Below are 16208 nucleotides of genomic sequence, written 5' to 3'. Positions count from 1 at the left end.
CAATTTTATCATAATTATCTAATGCTATACACAGACAAGCAGAATCATTTTTACTGTCTAAACCAACTTTGTAAATATTTGAATAATATAAAAATCATTATAACCACAAAATTGCCACACTCAGAAAGGAATTTCGATTAAAAATCCATGTACTTTCTATACATGTATTTAAACAAACTATTTAAGACAATAAATTTTTGAGTTTTTTGTATTTGCAGTTAATCATTCTATTGAATTTCAAATTTCAAGAATTACGTAGACTAGTAAAAGAACATATTCCAAATTCAAATGCAACTTAACAGTTTCACCACTGTATCTTTTTTTCAATGCTAAAAAGATTCAAATGCATTTAATCAGTTAACTTTTGGAAATTTATTCTGCATTTTGACATAGAAACTTCTCACATTAAAAATTGACAGTCTAAAATGCAAACCAGGGCAAATCAATTATTTAAATTTCATATGACGAGGGTTAATAAACAATGCACCAAAATGACTAAAGATTTACATTCATGTAAATGTAGTATTGGCCATGTTTGAAATATAAAATCATAATGTAATGATCAATGGCGAGCATTTAAGAAAGACTTTTTAAATAATATTCAATGATAATGTTTTAAAAAAAAATTAATCACTACTGAAACGTAGTGTATAATTTCAATTTTATCATAATTATCTAATGCTATACACAGACAAGCAGAATCATTTTTACTGTCTAAACCAACTTTGTAAATATTTGAATAATATAAAAATCATTATAACCACAAAATTGCCACACTCAGAAAGGAATTTCGATTAAAAATCCATGTACTTTCTATACATGTATTTAAACAAACTATTTAAGACAATAAATTTTTGAGTTTTTGTATTTGCAGTTAATCATTCTATTGAATTTCAAATTTCAAGAATTACGTAGACTATAAAAGAATTTTCAAATATTCATAAAGGCACCAGATTTTTCAGGACTGTTTTAACAATTAACAGGAAAGGTTACTGCAATGAAAGTCCTAAGTATACAAAGTGTTCAACAGTTATCTATTCCAAATGAAGCAAAAATCATAAACAAAACTGACTTACAGGTATGTTATATATCATGTATATTATCAATACAAATTATTACAGTTCGGACAGATATAACACCATGTATCTTTTTTCAATGCTAAGAAGTAAAATCAAAAGATTTCAAATAAACACAATACAAACAATACCCTGTCCATTTAAAAAAATCATAAAGAGTTATTTCTTTTGGAAATTTATTCCACAATCAAGTAGAGATTAATAATTGTATTTGTAATTATAAAAGTTTTAGGCAATAGAAGATAGTCTTTTGATAATAAAAATAAAGTGTTAATCTTATGTACTGTCAAAATCTCATGTTTATCACATTTTTTATTTTAAATCTTATTATTACAAAAGAGAGGTGCATTCCAGTTAGTTCTGAAGTTCTGTCAGAATATTTTATTATACCTTAATAATACATTTTATATATCTTGAGCTTTGATAAGGGCTTTTTATGATGTTGGACAAATAATTCAATTGTCAATGCAATTTTTTATGTAAATTTATATGTATATTTATGGCAACATCTCTAAAATTTTAACTATTTAAGCACTAACTATTTTGTATCATGTAATAACTTAAAATCCATCTTAATCAACAGGAATATAATACCTTATATTTTCCTTTTTATATTAAGATAACAGAATACCATCCAAAATATCATAATTATTGTTTCATAAATAGATGTTCAGTCTATAAATAGAAATTTAGTCTATTAATAGATTAGCGATCTAAAAATACACTTCAGGGTCTAAATTATAAATATATTATATTAAAATATTGAAACACTGCAATATCACAGTACCAATCTCATGTGGATATTAACATGTATATATCTGCTAGACCATGAACTCAGCTCACTTTAGTCAGGACCCATCAAGAAGGCAGTGACAGCGAATATGATAAATACTATTCCACCAGCTATAGTCACTGAAATTATAAAATATTAAAATTCATATAAAAGCTAGATAGAGATATTCTCAAAATAAGTACTGACTTATAGCAAACAGTGTTGAACTTGATCAGACAGAGAAAAGCCGATATTCTGTCTTTGCATGGGTAGAAATAGTCATCCCCCCCCAAATGATAAATATATAACATACATGTATGCAACTTTTTTTCTGGGTAGGGTGGGGGGGAAGCAGGCAAAATAATCAATTAACGGGTCAAACACCTGTGGTTGCCGCTAGCAGGCTAAAGGTGAAAATGCAAGCACAGACAAAATATCCTTTTATATTTTGAAAGCATTCTGAGTCACATTCCTTTAGTCTGATAGTTGATAGTGAAATCTTTACATTGTTGAAGAAAACACACTTGCCTGTGATTATGATGATTCAAATCTAGCCAGTTTAAGATTTTTATAATATTTCTACACAATCTTCACTAGTTGTACAAATTAATAGGTGTGTAGATTGGTTAAACATAATATATTTATATTGTTTGGCTAAGTTAAAGTAAGACATTGCACCAGTTAATTATTTACAACTTTAACTTAAAGTCGATATACTCGTAAAGACCAAAAAAAATATGCATATAACATACCTGTTCGAGCTGATATTTTCTGCGCTACAATTCTACCTCCTAAAACAGCTAAACCTGTACAGAGGGCGTGGCCTAAACACCCTCCTATAATTACACCAACTACATCCTGTAACAATGAATATAATATTGCATAGTACCCTTATTGAACAACAAAAGAAAACCTTGTATAAATTTAGGTGAATTCTTATTTATTGTACTTGTATTATAATTTATACATAACTGACCAATTTGAAATTTAATTATGCCCTACTGTTTTACTTATTTAATGAGTGAATGTCCTGTTTAATAAATTTCTTAATAAGTTAGTGATAACCCTGTTACTTACTAATGACTGATCATGTACTGGATATAAATTTTGAATGAGTTACTCCCCTTAGTTAATGAAACATTCAAAACATGTTTATTTTGCAAAAAACAAATGAATCTTGATATGTCATCAAATCTTTTATCAATATTAATATGCAAAGTAACCAAATATACCCTCAAGCAAAGTTCTTTTTATCAAAACTGTTTCCTTGAATTTTAGTGTATGATCTTTATCAATATGCAAATTTTGAAATAGTCCTAAAGCTATATTACAAATTTGCTGATATATAAAGACAGAAAGTACACAAATTTATTGTGTTATAAGAAAGGAGAGAAGGTTAGCACTCCCCTTGATAAGGACGGAAGAGATCTTTATGGTCTTTATAACACATATAAGGCTTGTCCCTCTTACTTTGAGGGCAGTTTATATTTTTTGCAGTATAAAATGATCAAACAACAAATACAAATTATATTGATGTGTAGTTAATATTAATTCTAAACTTTCCTAAATTCAATTCAGATATACAATCTTGACCAAACTACTTATACAAATGGATTTAGGAAGAAGACACTAATATAGATTTTCAAAAAAGTATGTTTCTAATCTTAGTTTGCACTGGTTGCGAAGGCAGAATCGGTTACCTTCATCAGGCTAAGAGCTAAAGACTTACCTCACGTGCAGCGAGAATAATTGTAGCTATTTGAGATCTATCCCCCCATTCTGCGAGAAACGTTAAAACAAAGGCTTCTATAAATATAGCACTGAATAACATTGTGAGTATATTTCTTTTAGGACCTCGAATAATTCCTGTCTCTATGTCTTGAGTTGATGAAAAAAGCTGGAAGAAAAGAAATACATTTTATTTAAGCAAGTTTTAAGTTCAAATTGTTCATGATAATACAATTGACAGGTATACTTCTATGACTGATTCTAGTATTTGGAAATGGATTTGACAAGATTTTTCCTCAGGTTTCATAATTACCGACCTATTCAAGCAAAAGAGATGCTAAATACAATTATTCAAAGGCCCATTATGCCTCAGAAATGCCATCTTTTTATTTCACAAAAACATTAAATTTTTGGTATTTTGTAAGTCTCCAAAAATACTCATTTGCCGTTAGAGATGTCATAGCTATCTTTGCTTCTTTTGCTTAGTTGGCAATTGGTATAATTTTAATCAATACAGTGAATTAGTAATTAGTATGGAAGCCAAAAATACTACTTTGTTTGCATTTTGCTACATTTACAACACATTACTGCCCACTCAGCGCTACCTTTCATAGCCTTCAGATGTTAAATATCTAAGTAACATACTCTAAATCTATTTTTAGAACATTATTAAACACATGTTTCACATTTCTAAAGAATTTAATAAATATGGATTTTTGAGGCATAATGTGCTTTTAAATTAGGTTTTGTACGAACAACTAGTTTATGTAATTAATCTCCCTTGTTATATTTATTCTTTTCAGTTTTCACTCATGATCTTAATGATTTGCAAGGGAGGTAAATATGTATGGATATCACCATAGAAATGTTGCAGTTACCAAAAATTAGTGCAATAGTGAAATTAGGTAGTTTGGTTGTCAGTGGTATGAAGTACTTTACAAACAACTAACGTCCTTTTGATGGTAAATATATAAAGGTTTGGTCAATGGTAAATCATAATGTGAAAAAAGAATTAGTAAATTATAATGCTTATAGTGATATTACGATAATGAGACACAAATTAATATTAAAATGAAATTTCCAACAAGCATTCTAAGTACAGTCAAACTTTGTTTCCTCGTACTCAGAGGGCATGTGAACATGTGTTTGAGAGATAGGTAGTTAGATAGAGTTAACTGAGGTTGAAGTATTATCATGTCTAAATAATATTGTATTTTATCTGATTATCAAGGACAGTGGCATGGAGGTAATCCATTTTATATCAGTCAAACGAAAAATTCATCTACATAATTATTTGTAAGTCTGTTTGTTTAAGGTTTATGTGGTAGAACAATATAATTATAATATCAAGGAATTTTGCCTAGACCAGATGGTGAGATTGAGCGATCCATGTTCGAGTAAACAAGGTTTAAATGTACATGTATTCAATAAAATATTTAATTTTAAAATGAAATTAAAAAAAGTTGTAAATTTTTACACAGAAAATTGAGCCATGTTAGGACCACACTTTAATAATCTGTTATGTTCTTCAATCTTGTGTAGTTCTGTAAGAAAACTGCTTTCCAAAAACAGTGTTTTAACCCCTGTTAAGCATATACTCAGGTTTGTTATTAGAAACATAAACATTTTTATACCTCATCTTCTTTCTTTTTAATTTCTGCCTGGGCCTCTTCATATTCCTCCTGGGCCTCATCCGGAGACATGTACCATCCTATAATCATATGTTATATAGTGTTAAACACTGTTTGACAACTATGATAAAATGTTAAATGTATTTAAAATATCCTAAAAAAGATACAACTCTTTAAATAATGTAATACTACTGGTTGGGGACCACCAAAACCGGACAACCACCAAACCCGGACGGCCCGGAAAATGCTCAATATAGTATTTTCTTTGTTCATTTGTTGTCAGTCACTTTTTTATCAACAATAAATGCATGTTTCTCCTAAATTAAGTAAATAATTTTATTTTCCACCTCCGTAAATGGTAATATTTTAATGTCTATTTCAAAAATGTTGACGTTCAATTTGGGGGTCAAGAAAGCAATGCCTGACCTCATATATCAGCTATAATCATTTGAAGAGTAAACAATAGAATATCCAAAACGTCAGCATTTGTTGCTGAAATATTGTTTATCATGTTAGAAATCAAAAATCAAAACACCCAAGCTTTTATCTGAATTAAATCACGTCATGTACATATCTGTCCGGACACATGGTACTGTAGCGTAGACAATTTAGGTAATTTTGATACCCTCCTTGTCGAGCCTCAGATGTAAGTGTCAATACGATTAGAAATAAACAAACTAGTTTTTTAGTTAGGTGAAGAACCTAACTGAACTATGTCAAATTTTTAGGTCTCTAGATTAAAAATTTTGAAATCTGTACGGAAAAGTGTTCAAAAAGTGTCCGGTTGATGGTCCCCGACCAGTACATATAAGTTAAAGTTTATGTGTACGTATTTACAAAATTAAATTGGTCAGGCGCCGCACAGCCATGCGACCAATTTGATTTTGATAAATATGTACTCAAAAATTTTAACCGGCTTAGTGTTTGAAAATATTTTGGTAAACTGTCAATTTATGAGATTGATTAACAGTTTGCCGATTTACCAAAAGAAATGTGTTACGATTCATTTGAAATACTACCATCCTATTGCACAAAAAATAACTTCAAACACTAAATGCATTTATGATTCAGAATCAACTGAATTTATTTGTCAGCATCATGCCAGATTTCATTTATAACCTTCCCCATGTTTATAGAATTTTTTCAAGTTATTGAGTGAAATTGTATGCATCAAGATACATAATAAGAAGAATTAAAGTTAAAACTTATTTGAATGCTCCTAAAATATGGTATGTGGGATTTGAAAACATCATTAATAACAAATTATACTGTTGGCATGAATCATATTCATAACACTGATGTTGCTATTAGGGTTGTGCAATATATTGGATATCACAATATTTCATTTTGCAATATTGTATTACAGTATGCAATATATTGAAGCTATAAATTGTTATTAATACAAACATAAAATTCTATTAAATATAGAAGTGTAGTCATCTTTTATTAGGTTGGCTTCAAATAGCACTTACATTTAGTGGTTTAGTATTTTTACCATGCCTTTTTAACACATTGTGAAATCTTTTATTAAAGGGCCCTGACATACCAATTATTGGGACATACGTGTAATGCTTAATAATAAACTCTTTAAGACAAGGTTCTGTAGGTATCAAGCATTTTATATAGTTCATAATACATAAATATCGCAATATGATTTTTCTTTATAAGACCTACGCCTAGTTGTTAGACAGCATACAGTACCATAAAAAACTTAAGTGGCGGCATGACCTAGTGGTTAACATGTCAGAATAGTAATCTAATGATCGCTAGCCGCATGGGTTCAAACCCTGTAAGGGGCAAGTCGTTGTTTCCTTGAGCAAGAAACTTTACACTCATTGCTCAGTACTGGTTTGTTCAAGGAATGAATTCGAAAGTGTATCTACTAGCTTACAACTTCCTACACAATTGAACTGACATAAATTCTAAATAAACCAAAAAAATAAAGTTACAAACCATCTTTGATCATCTTGACTCCAAACACCAGAAACAGTATAGAAGATGCATAATAAGTTACTTGTCTTGGGATAATAGTTGTGGCATAACCAAGCAAGGCTGAAATTCAAACAAATTTATATAATAAATGTCTATTATAACAGGCTTAGTAATCCCTTAACAAGCCAATCTAGTTACCTAATTTCTAATGTTTCGTGAAAAACACTGAATAAGTGGTTTCAAAATGAAGATTGGTGTGTACCACTTCTACAAATGTACCATAGTATATTTTATTTATCTATTTAATTTTCAAAACAACTTGTGACTCTCTGAAAAGGAAAATGTAGTGACATGAATATGAAAACAAGAGGGCCATGATGGCCCTGAGGTCGCTCACCTGTATATAGGCCCCCAGAGGGGGCCAGTTTAAACCCCAGGGCTTTTATTTGAACAAACTTGGAAGACACCCATTAGAAGATGTTTCATGATGTTAAGTTTTTACTACACACATATAATGAAAAACAATGACCTCTTCCCCCCCCCCACCCCTGCAGTGCCAATTTTAACCAAAGGGCTTTTATTTGAACAAATTTGGTAGACATCAATAAGATGTTTCATGCTTAACATCTAAGCTCTAGCTCATTGGTTTTTTTAAAAAGAAGATTTTTTAAGTTTTTACTAAACACATATAGTTAAAAACAATGACACCCCTGGGGCGGGGCCAGTTTTGACCCCAGGGCTTTTATTTGAACAAACTTTGTGGACACTTACTAGAAGATGTTTCATGCTTAATTTCTAAACTGAAGCTATTTGGGGTTTTTCAAAGGAGATTTTTTTAAGTTTTTGCTATATGCATATACATGTTAGGAAAATCAATGACCCCCTGGGGCAGGGCCAATTTTGACCCCAGGGCTTTTATTTGATCAAACTTTGTAGACACTCACTAGAAGATGTTTCATGCTTAATATCTAAACTCTAGCTATTTGGGTTTTTTCAAAGAAGATTTTTTAAGTTTTCACTTTATGCATATACGGAAAATCAATGACCCCCTGGGACGGGGCCAATTTTGACCCCAGGGCTTTTATTTGAACAAACTTGGTAGACACTCACTAGAAGATGTTTCATGCCAAATATCTAAGCTCTAGCTCTTTGGGTTTTTTAAAAGAAGATATTTAAAGTTTTTTCTTTCGGTTGCCATGGCAACCACAGTTCTGCATGGAATTCAATTCTTTGAACAATTTCTAAAGGTGACCACCAAAGGAACATTCCTGTGAAGTTTGGATGAAATTGCCTTATTGGTTTATAAGATGTCATTTAAAAGTAAAAGTTTACGGACGGACAGACGGACGAAAAGCGATCACAAATGCTCACCCTGTCACTTTGTGACAGCCTCACAGGTGAGCTAAAAATTGGAAGATCTGAAATCCAACACTAACATTTGAGAATGCAATTGGCCACATATAGAATCAGATTTACAATTGAATATGCAAGGTATATAGCAGAAGCTAAAGCCTATCTATAGTGATAATAATAGTGACAGCTTTCTGTCTTTTAGTCCATTAAATTTATCAATATAAAGCTGATCTAAGTCACCTGCTTTATAAGTCATGGGTCTGGTGACTTATGTGCATAGTGGCAATTTAGGACGAACTTGAGCATTTTTCTAAATAAATTTATCTATTTTGTGATAGTGGAATTATTCTGTATTTCCTCAACTGTATTTGAAAAAAAATAACTGACATTAATAGTGCTTTTAGCAAATTAACTAACAGCCAACGGCTCAATCAGTCTGAATCAGAAATTGAACAGAAAAAAAACAACAAATGTTAATCTTACCTGACAGAATTGTCATAGCAACCAGTGCTCCTAAGGCTCCTGCCAGCACAACTGCTCTTGAATGCCTCATTGCCATAATAGCAGCAATAAAGAATGTTTTATCTCCGAGTTCTGATACAATGATCATAGATAAAGAGGCAATGAATCCATGAAGAAACTCGGAATGAGCCACCTTATATTTGATGTATGTGATATAAGAACCTTCATCTGTAGATTCTTCTTTAAGTTTAAGAAGAGACTGAAATGACAAAGATATATTGATTTTAAAATTCTTCACTAACTTATATGTTTCTTGAATTTCATTTTAAAATTGGAACGACATTGCTGCTTGCTAATGACAAAGTGACTGCTGCTTACAGGGTCAATCAAAACAAAAGACTGTTTTATGGTAAAGACCATATAGCGAAACAGGTAAGATGATTTTGGCTAACTTTGAGTGTTACAAACTTTTAAGCAACACCAGGGGCGAAAACCACATCACTTACTGGAGCTAAGAGATGCATAGACTCCAGTTGTTCGACCCAATTTAGTCGCCTCTTAAGATCACAAAGAGATAAACAGTGGCTGCAATTCTCATGCCTTAACCATAAAAGGCATTCCCTCAGCTACCCGAGATAACATTCATAGTTCCAAGTTAACTAAGGATGGTGCCCTTAGGACCTTGGTACTTAATATTCCTTAAAATTGTATAATGGAAATGATTTTCTATCACTGGCTTAATTAAGTGGTTTAGACTTGTGCATCTCAGTGTAGGAAATTAGGATTTTACTTGACAAGGCTGGTCGGACTACCAGATTGGAATATTCACTAGCCCAAAAGACATTTCACTAGCATGATTCATTTGTTCTAAACAGTTGTTTATATTGCCTCTGAAAATACAGTAGCCTAGTCGGGCATGTTACTGTGAAAAGTTGGTAGCCCGAGGAGAAATTTAGTAGTCAGGGGCTATCGGACTACTGCTAATTTCGAACACTGGCATCTTTAAGTTTACTTACATGTAAGTCATTAATTACATAATGTGGCCTAGTGGTTTAAATAAGGTTGTTGACTTTAAACCACTTGCCCCTCACTGCTGTGGGTTCTAATCCCGACAGGGACTTTGGATTCTTTCATGTGAGGAAGCTATCCAGCTAGCTTACGGAACGTCGGTGGTTCTACTCAGGTGCCCGTTCGTGCTTTAAATAATGCACAGAAGGGCACCTGGGGTCTTCCTCCACCAGTAAAGCTGGAACGTAGCAATATGACCTATACTCTGTTGATGTGACATAAAACCCAAAACAAACAAACAATTAATATGTAACAAGTTATTCTGATAATGGAACAATCGCAACTTGAGCCTTTACGGGTTGAGAATCATCGTAGAACTGTTCCGATTGAAAATAGAAGCGGTACATAAGTTATAGAATAACAATTTTAAATCAGAAATATTAAAATAAAAAATGATCAGGAATTTTTTTTAACGAACTTCCCCGTTCATAGACTTTGCCTACTTTCACATTACATTTACAGTTTAATGAATTTTAGATATTGAATTACTAGACCGAATTCCAGTTTTTAATTTATTCTACAACATATTTTACTAGCGAGCTCGACGAGCTGGCCCGAAGGGCCTGCTCGCAAAGCGAGCTTTACGGTAACGCGAGTACCTGCTAAGTGATGGTTTTGAAAACTTTCGTCCAAAGTAACGAATTTGACACATCGCAACCTTTCGAATTTAAAGATAACGATAAAAACTGAGGAATTCTGACTGAAAACGGATGTGTAGACTGGTCACCCGCGCACGTCTATGGGAACCATAATTAGACAGGAAACCAGAATAACGGAAGCTGTGAAATATCGAAGAAAATTGAAGGCGCCATTTTGTTTGAAAAATCTGATAAATAAAAACAATTTTTTGTCGAATTTTGTTGTGAAAACTATCGAGAATGAAAGAAAATGGTCTAACTAAGAAAATGAATCCGAACACAAATATCTTTTATTCAGTCGTTAACGCTGTACAGACGTTTAAAGTATTGTTTACGTGACGTCACAATGTAGCGCCAAACAGCACCTAATGCATTACCTCCACTTTGAAGAGTACTCAAATAGACTAGAACTACTGTCAACCGCATTGAAACTGAGGGGCGCGGGTTCAAGCCCCAGAAGAGGCAACTTTTTTTTTTCTTTCTTTTTTTTCTTTGAACATTATTTGTGTCTCTCAGATCACTCTTGATAAGAAAAAAGTGTTTCATTTTAATTATAAAATTATTATTGGTATCTTTTGGCTAAATTGTGCCAAATTTATTATCAAATATGGTACCTGATATTTTCAAAGTCTAATAAAATAAAAACTAGACGGTAAAAGTATTTTATATTTGACAAGCGCATCCAATATACTTTTAAGAAAATTTATGCAAACTTTGAAAACAGCCCCTGATTTGAGAAAATTTTAGGGATATTTTGAATTAGGCCCTCCAAGTAGAACAAGAGCTGTCGGTAGGACAGCACGCTCGACTATTCTAAGTGCTTGATAGTATGACCCTCCAATTATGACCCTAAGTGCATGTGTAAAGTTTCAAGTAAATATCTTTGAAGACCTTTAACCTTTAACCAAAATTTCTAAGTTTCAAAGGGGCAAATAATTCTGCAAATATTGCAGGCAGAGTTATGCAATTTTGCAAACTGATGTACATTGTTACTATAAAAAAGTATTTTAAATTTCAATTGAATATCTCAAGCAATAATTGAGATATTTGACTTTACAAAAAAACTTTAACCAAAATTTTTAAGTTCCAAAGGGGTATAATTCTGTCAATATTGTAGGCATAGTTATCCAACTTGTCAATCTGATGTACCTTGTTACTATAAATAAGTATTGTAAGTTTCAATTGAATATCTCAAGCAATAATTGAGATATTTGACTTTACAAAAAACTTTAACCAAAAGTTCTAAGTTAAAAAGGGGCATAATTCTGTAAATATTGTAGGCAGAGTTATCCAACTTGTCAATCTGATGTACCTTGTTACTATAAATAAGTATTGTAAGTTTCAATTGAATATCTCAAGCAATAATTGAGATATTTGACTTTACAAAAAAACTTTAACCAAAATTTTTAAGTTCCAAAGGGGTATAATTCTGTCAATATTGTAGGCATAGTTATCCAACTTGTCAATCTGATGTACCTTGTTACTATAAATAAGTATTGTAAGTTTCAATTGAACATCTCAAGCAATAATTGAGATATTTGACTTTACAAAAAACTTTAACCAAAAGTTCTAAGTTAAAAAGGGGCATAATTCTGTAAATATTGTAGGCAGAGTTATCCAACTTGTCAATCTGATGTACCTTGTTACTATAAATAAGTATTGTAAGTTTCAATTGAATATCTCAAGCAATAATTGAGATATTTGACTTTACAAAAAACTTTAACCAAAATTTCTAAGTTAAAAAGGGGCATAATTCTGTAAATATTGTAGGCAGAGTTATCCAACTTGTCAATCTGATGTACCTTGTTACTATAAATAAGTATTGTAAGTTTCAATTGAATATCTCAAGTAATAATTGAGATATTTGACTTTACAAAAAACTTTAACCAACGCAGACGCCGACGCGGACGCTGACGCCGACGCCGGGGCGACTACAATAGCTCTCATATTCTTCGAATAGTCGAGCTAAAAATGATCAAACAACTACTTAAAATGGGTGGGGTAGGGTAACATTTATATACATATTTACATATTTTAAACATTTTGAGTAGAAAAAATAATTTTGCTGGGTCATTTGTTAGCTGAATGCTATTATTTGTTTCTAAAATATTTTCTATAGGAAAACATTATTACATTATTACATAATTATTATATAATAGAATAATTAGAGTTTCTCATTTCTGAACTAGAAATGTGTCATCATGCCACGGATGCCCCCGCATGCAGCCAAAATTTCAAATGTTATAATATTTAGTTCCAAATTTGTTTGCACAAATTATTTTTTTCATTCTAAGTTCAAAGCCCTTAAAACTTTTCAATGTTAACACAAACCATTTTTATATAATGTTCAAGGCACTGAAATTATTCAGTCTTAACCTTTTAAAAACAGCATATTGCATATTTGTAGCCAACATAATGGCTATATACATTTCCACAAAAGTATGAGTGCTAAAACTGAAAGTTCAACATTCAGGAAAGATAAGTTTGTCTAAAATCATTGAACCACGACCAAATTCAAACTTAAACTGCTTATTCCTAAGATGTATCTATATTATTTTCAAAGTGAAAGGGACATAACTCTGCCAAAAAATCATCGAACCATGACCAAATTCCAACTTGACCTGCGCATTCCTTTGACATATCCATATGTCAATTTTGAGTTGAATATGTAACACTGTTGGGTTGATAATGAACAGAAACTGTAAATTTCATATTATTTTTAAAGTGAAAGGGGCATAACTCTGCCAAAAATCATCGAACCATGACCAAATTTGAAATTGACCTGCGCATTCCTTTGACGTATCAATATGTCAAATTTGAGTTGAATGTTTAATACTGTTGGGGAGATAATAAACAGAAACTGAAAATTTCATATTATTTTCAAAGAAAAAGGGGCATAACTCTGCCAAAAATCATCGAACCATGACCAAATTTGAACTTGACCTGCGCATTCCTTTGACGTATCGATATGTCAAGTTTGAGCTAAATGTGTTGTACGATTGGGGAGATAATGAACGGAAACTGAAAATTTCATATTATTTTCAAAGTGAAAGGGGCATAACTCTGCAAAAAATCATTGAACCATGACCAAATTTAAACTTGACCTGCGCATTCCTTTGACGTATCCATATGTCAAGTTTGAGTTGAATGTGTTGTACCATTGGGGAGTTAATGAACGGAAGCTAAAAATTTCATATTATTTTCAAAGTAAAAGGGGCATAACTCTGCCAAAAATCATCGAACCATGACCAACTTTGAACTTGACCTGTATTTTCTCATGACATATCAATATGTTAAGTTTGAGTTGAATGTGTTGTACCGTTGGGGAGATAATGAACGGAAACTGAAAATTTCATATTATTTTCAAAGTAAAAGGGGCATAACTCTACCAAAAATCATCGAACCATGACCAATTTCGAACTTGACCTGTATTTTGTCATGACATATCCATATGTCAATTTTGAATTGAATGTTTTGAACCGTTTGGGAGATAATGAACGGAAACTGAAAATTTCATATTATTTTCAATGTAAAAGGGGCATAACTCTGCCAAAAATCATCGAACCATGACCAATTTCGAACTTGACCTGTATTTTCTCATGACATATCCATATGTCAAATTTGAGTTCAATATGTGCAAGGGTTATTAAGATAATGAACGGAAACTGATGATGACGGAAGGACGGAAGGACGGAATGACGGAATGACGGAATGACGGAACAGGGTAACACTATATGCCCCTGCCATTATATGGCGGGGGCATAAAAAGAGCCCTTCTATTAGCCAAGTTTTACTTTAGAAAAATCTTCATAACTCGTAAAACATACGGTAAACTTTGTTTAAATTTTGCATTCTTGTGTCTTTAAAGGTATATAACTGACCTATGTTGTCAATTTTATAGTTCCTTATAGTGCTCATTATGGGTCTCATACTTAATGTCGCAAACATTTTAAGTTTTACGTTTATTTCACTTTTAATAATCTTTATTTCGCTTGAAAAATTATAGAGTGAAATAAAATAAACAAAGTTTTATCAACGTTTTTTAAAACTCGTTATTCATTTAACGACAGGGGCGGAGCCATATCTAACACAGTACGTGTAACGTCACACGCACTCGTTAGTCCTAATTATAAGACCTATACGTAACCTATTTCATATTTATCATTCATTAATCTGATATTTTACATTTTTCATTTTCCATGTTACGTTAGGTCTTAACAGATCTTTGCAAAATCGTGTAGCAAAAAATTTGACATTAGACATTGATTTAGATCTAATGCATTTTAACAATTAAAACAGCGTGTATTTACATAAATTTTGAACTATTTATGAACAAAACTAAAAATTAAATACCTTTCAACAAAATAATTGAACTGTCACACCCGAAAAGTCATGATTAAATCCTCTCATTTAATTAAATTCCATGTACAGCAGATATACAAATGGCCGCCATACAGTGCGCGAAATCTGATTGGCTAATTCAAATGCAAGCGTTTAAATGACTCCAGAAGTTTCTAACGGAATATTTTTTAAACAAAATAATTGCCCATGCACCGTCAGTGTGTTCGAAAATATTTTTCCGTTCAAAAAATTGGAATTAATCTGTAAAACGCTTTACTAAACCAGTATGGCCGATGAGCGAAATAGATTGATATTTATATTTTATTTTTAATTAATAAGTACATTGTTTGAAACTTTTTGTTAATGATAGACCATGCAATTGAAAGAACAGAAGATAAGCTTTTGAATAAAGCTTGAAAGGCAAGTCAACAGACATTTTTTTAATTTTTCAAAATGCTACGCGTTTTTGACCAATAACTATTAGACGTCAGGCTTGACCAACATAAAACTATAACAAGCCTGTAACGTCTAATCTATTGGACTAACGCACTCGTCACTGCATTTGAAATAAAAATGAGCGATTATTTCATACTATTTCACGTTAAAAGAAAATCGAGCTCGCTTTGAGGCTTTGCCTTTTTCATATTAAAATTTCTTAAAATTTTCACTGGTCCAAAATAATTATCACTGGATTTGACATATTCCTACAAGTTCAAGTAACATGAAAGTTCATTACCTTATTCTTTTCTTTAGAATTATCACTTTTGTCATGATCACTTCCAAAAACTTGCACCTCGGACAGTCCAAGAACCAAAATAAAAAGTGACACATACAAAAGTTTCTTGTCACCCATGGCTCCGACTTGTTGAATTCGGAATTCTTTCAAAAATACTTTCTTACTATTCACACCTAAAACAGTCAACCAAAACGATAGGCTATTTATCAAATCAATTCACACAGTTCAATTGATGAACAGAATGTTTTTAATTAATGAGTGGAAAGTATTTTCTTCTTAACATGCAACGAATTCACTTTTTTGACAAGGTGGACGTTTCCAGATAGAGTTGCTTCCCTTGAACATATTTCCGGTTAGGGATCTTTAATTATTTTCAATGGAGACTTAAGATTTATAATATTTTGTTGCAAAATTAAGCACCTGAAATATAATTGAGTAATATCATTTGTTTGAATTATGATTAAAACCACT

General features: G+C 31.7%; 1 protein-coding gene and 1 non-coding gene across 2 annotated transcripts; one reads left to right on the top strand and one right to left on the bottom strand.

Moving 5' to 3' along the window:
* Positions 1–381: 381 nt before the first annotated feature.
* LOC132734971 (transmembrane protein 165-like) lies at positions 382–16090 on the bottom strand. Its single transcript, XM_060721879.1, has 7 exons — positions 15738–16090; positions 8976–9213; positions 7161–7259; positions 5211–5287; positions 3578–3745; positions 2601–2706; positions 382–1988 (listed from the first exon to the last, which is right to left on the bottom strand). Exons 1-7 carry the CDS (start codon positions 15852–15854, stop codon positions 1921–1923), a joined length of 873 nt encoding a protein of 290 aa, XP_060577862.1. The 5' UTR covers positions 15855–16090; the 3' UTR covers positions 382–1920.
* On the top strand, positions 3222–3341 carry LOC132734984 (U6atac minor spliceosomal RNA). The gene has a single exon (XR_009626390.1). It is a non-coding gene; the product is annotated as a U6atac minor spliceosomal RNA (small nuclear RNA).
* Positions 16091–16208: the final 118 nt, after the last annotated feature.

This window comes from Ruditapes philippinarum, unplaced genomic scaffold, assembly GCF_026571515.1.
Source record: "Ruditapes philippinarum isolate M1 unplaced genomic scaffold, ASM2657151v2 ctg880_1_1_1_1, whole genome shotgun sequence".
NCBI lineage: Eukaryota > Metazoa > Mollusca > Bivalvia > Venerida > Veneridae > Ruditapes > Ruditapes philippinarum.
Note: the sequence above shows the minus strand (reverse complement) of the source record. Positions and strands in the feature narration are given on the sequence as shown.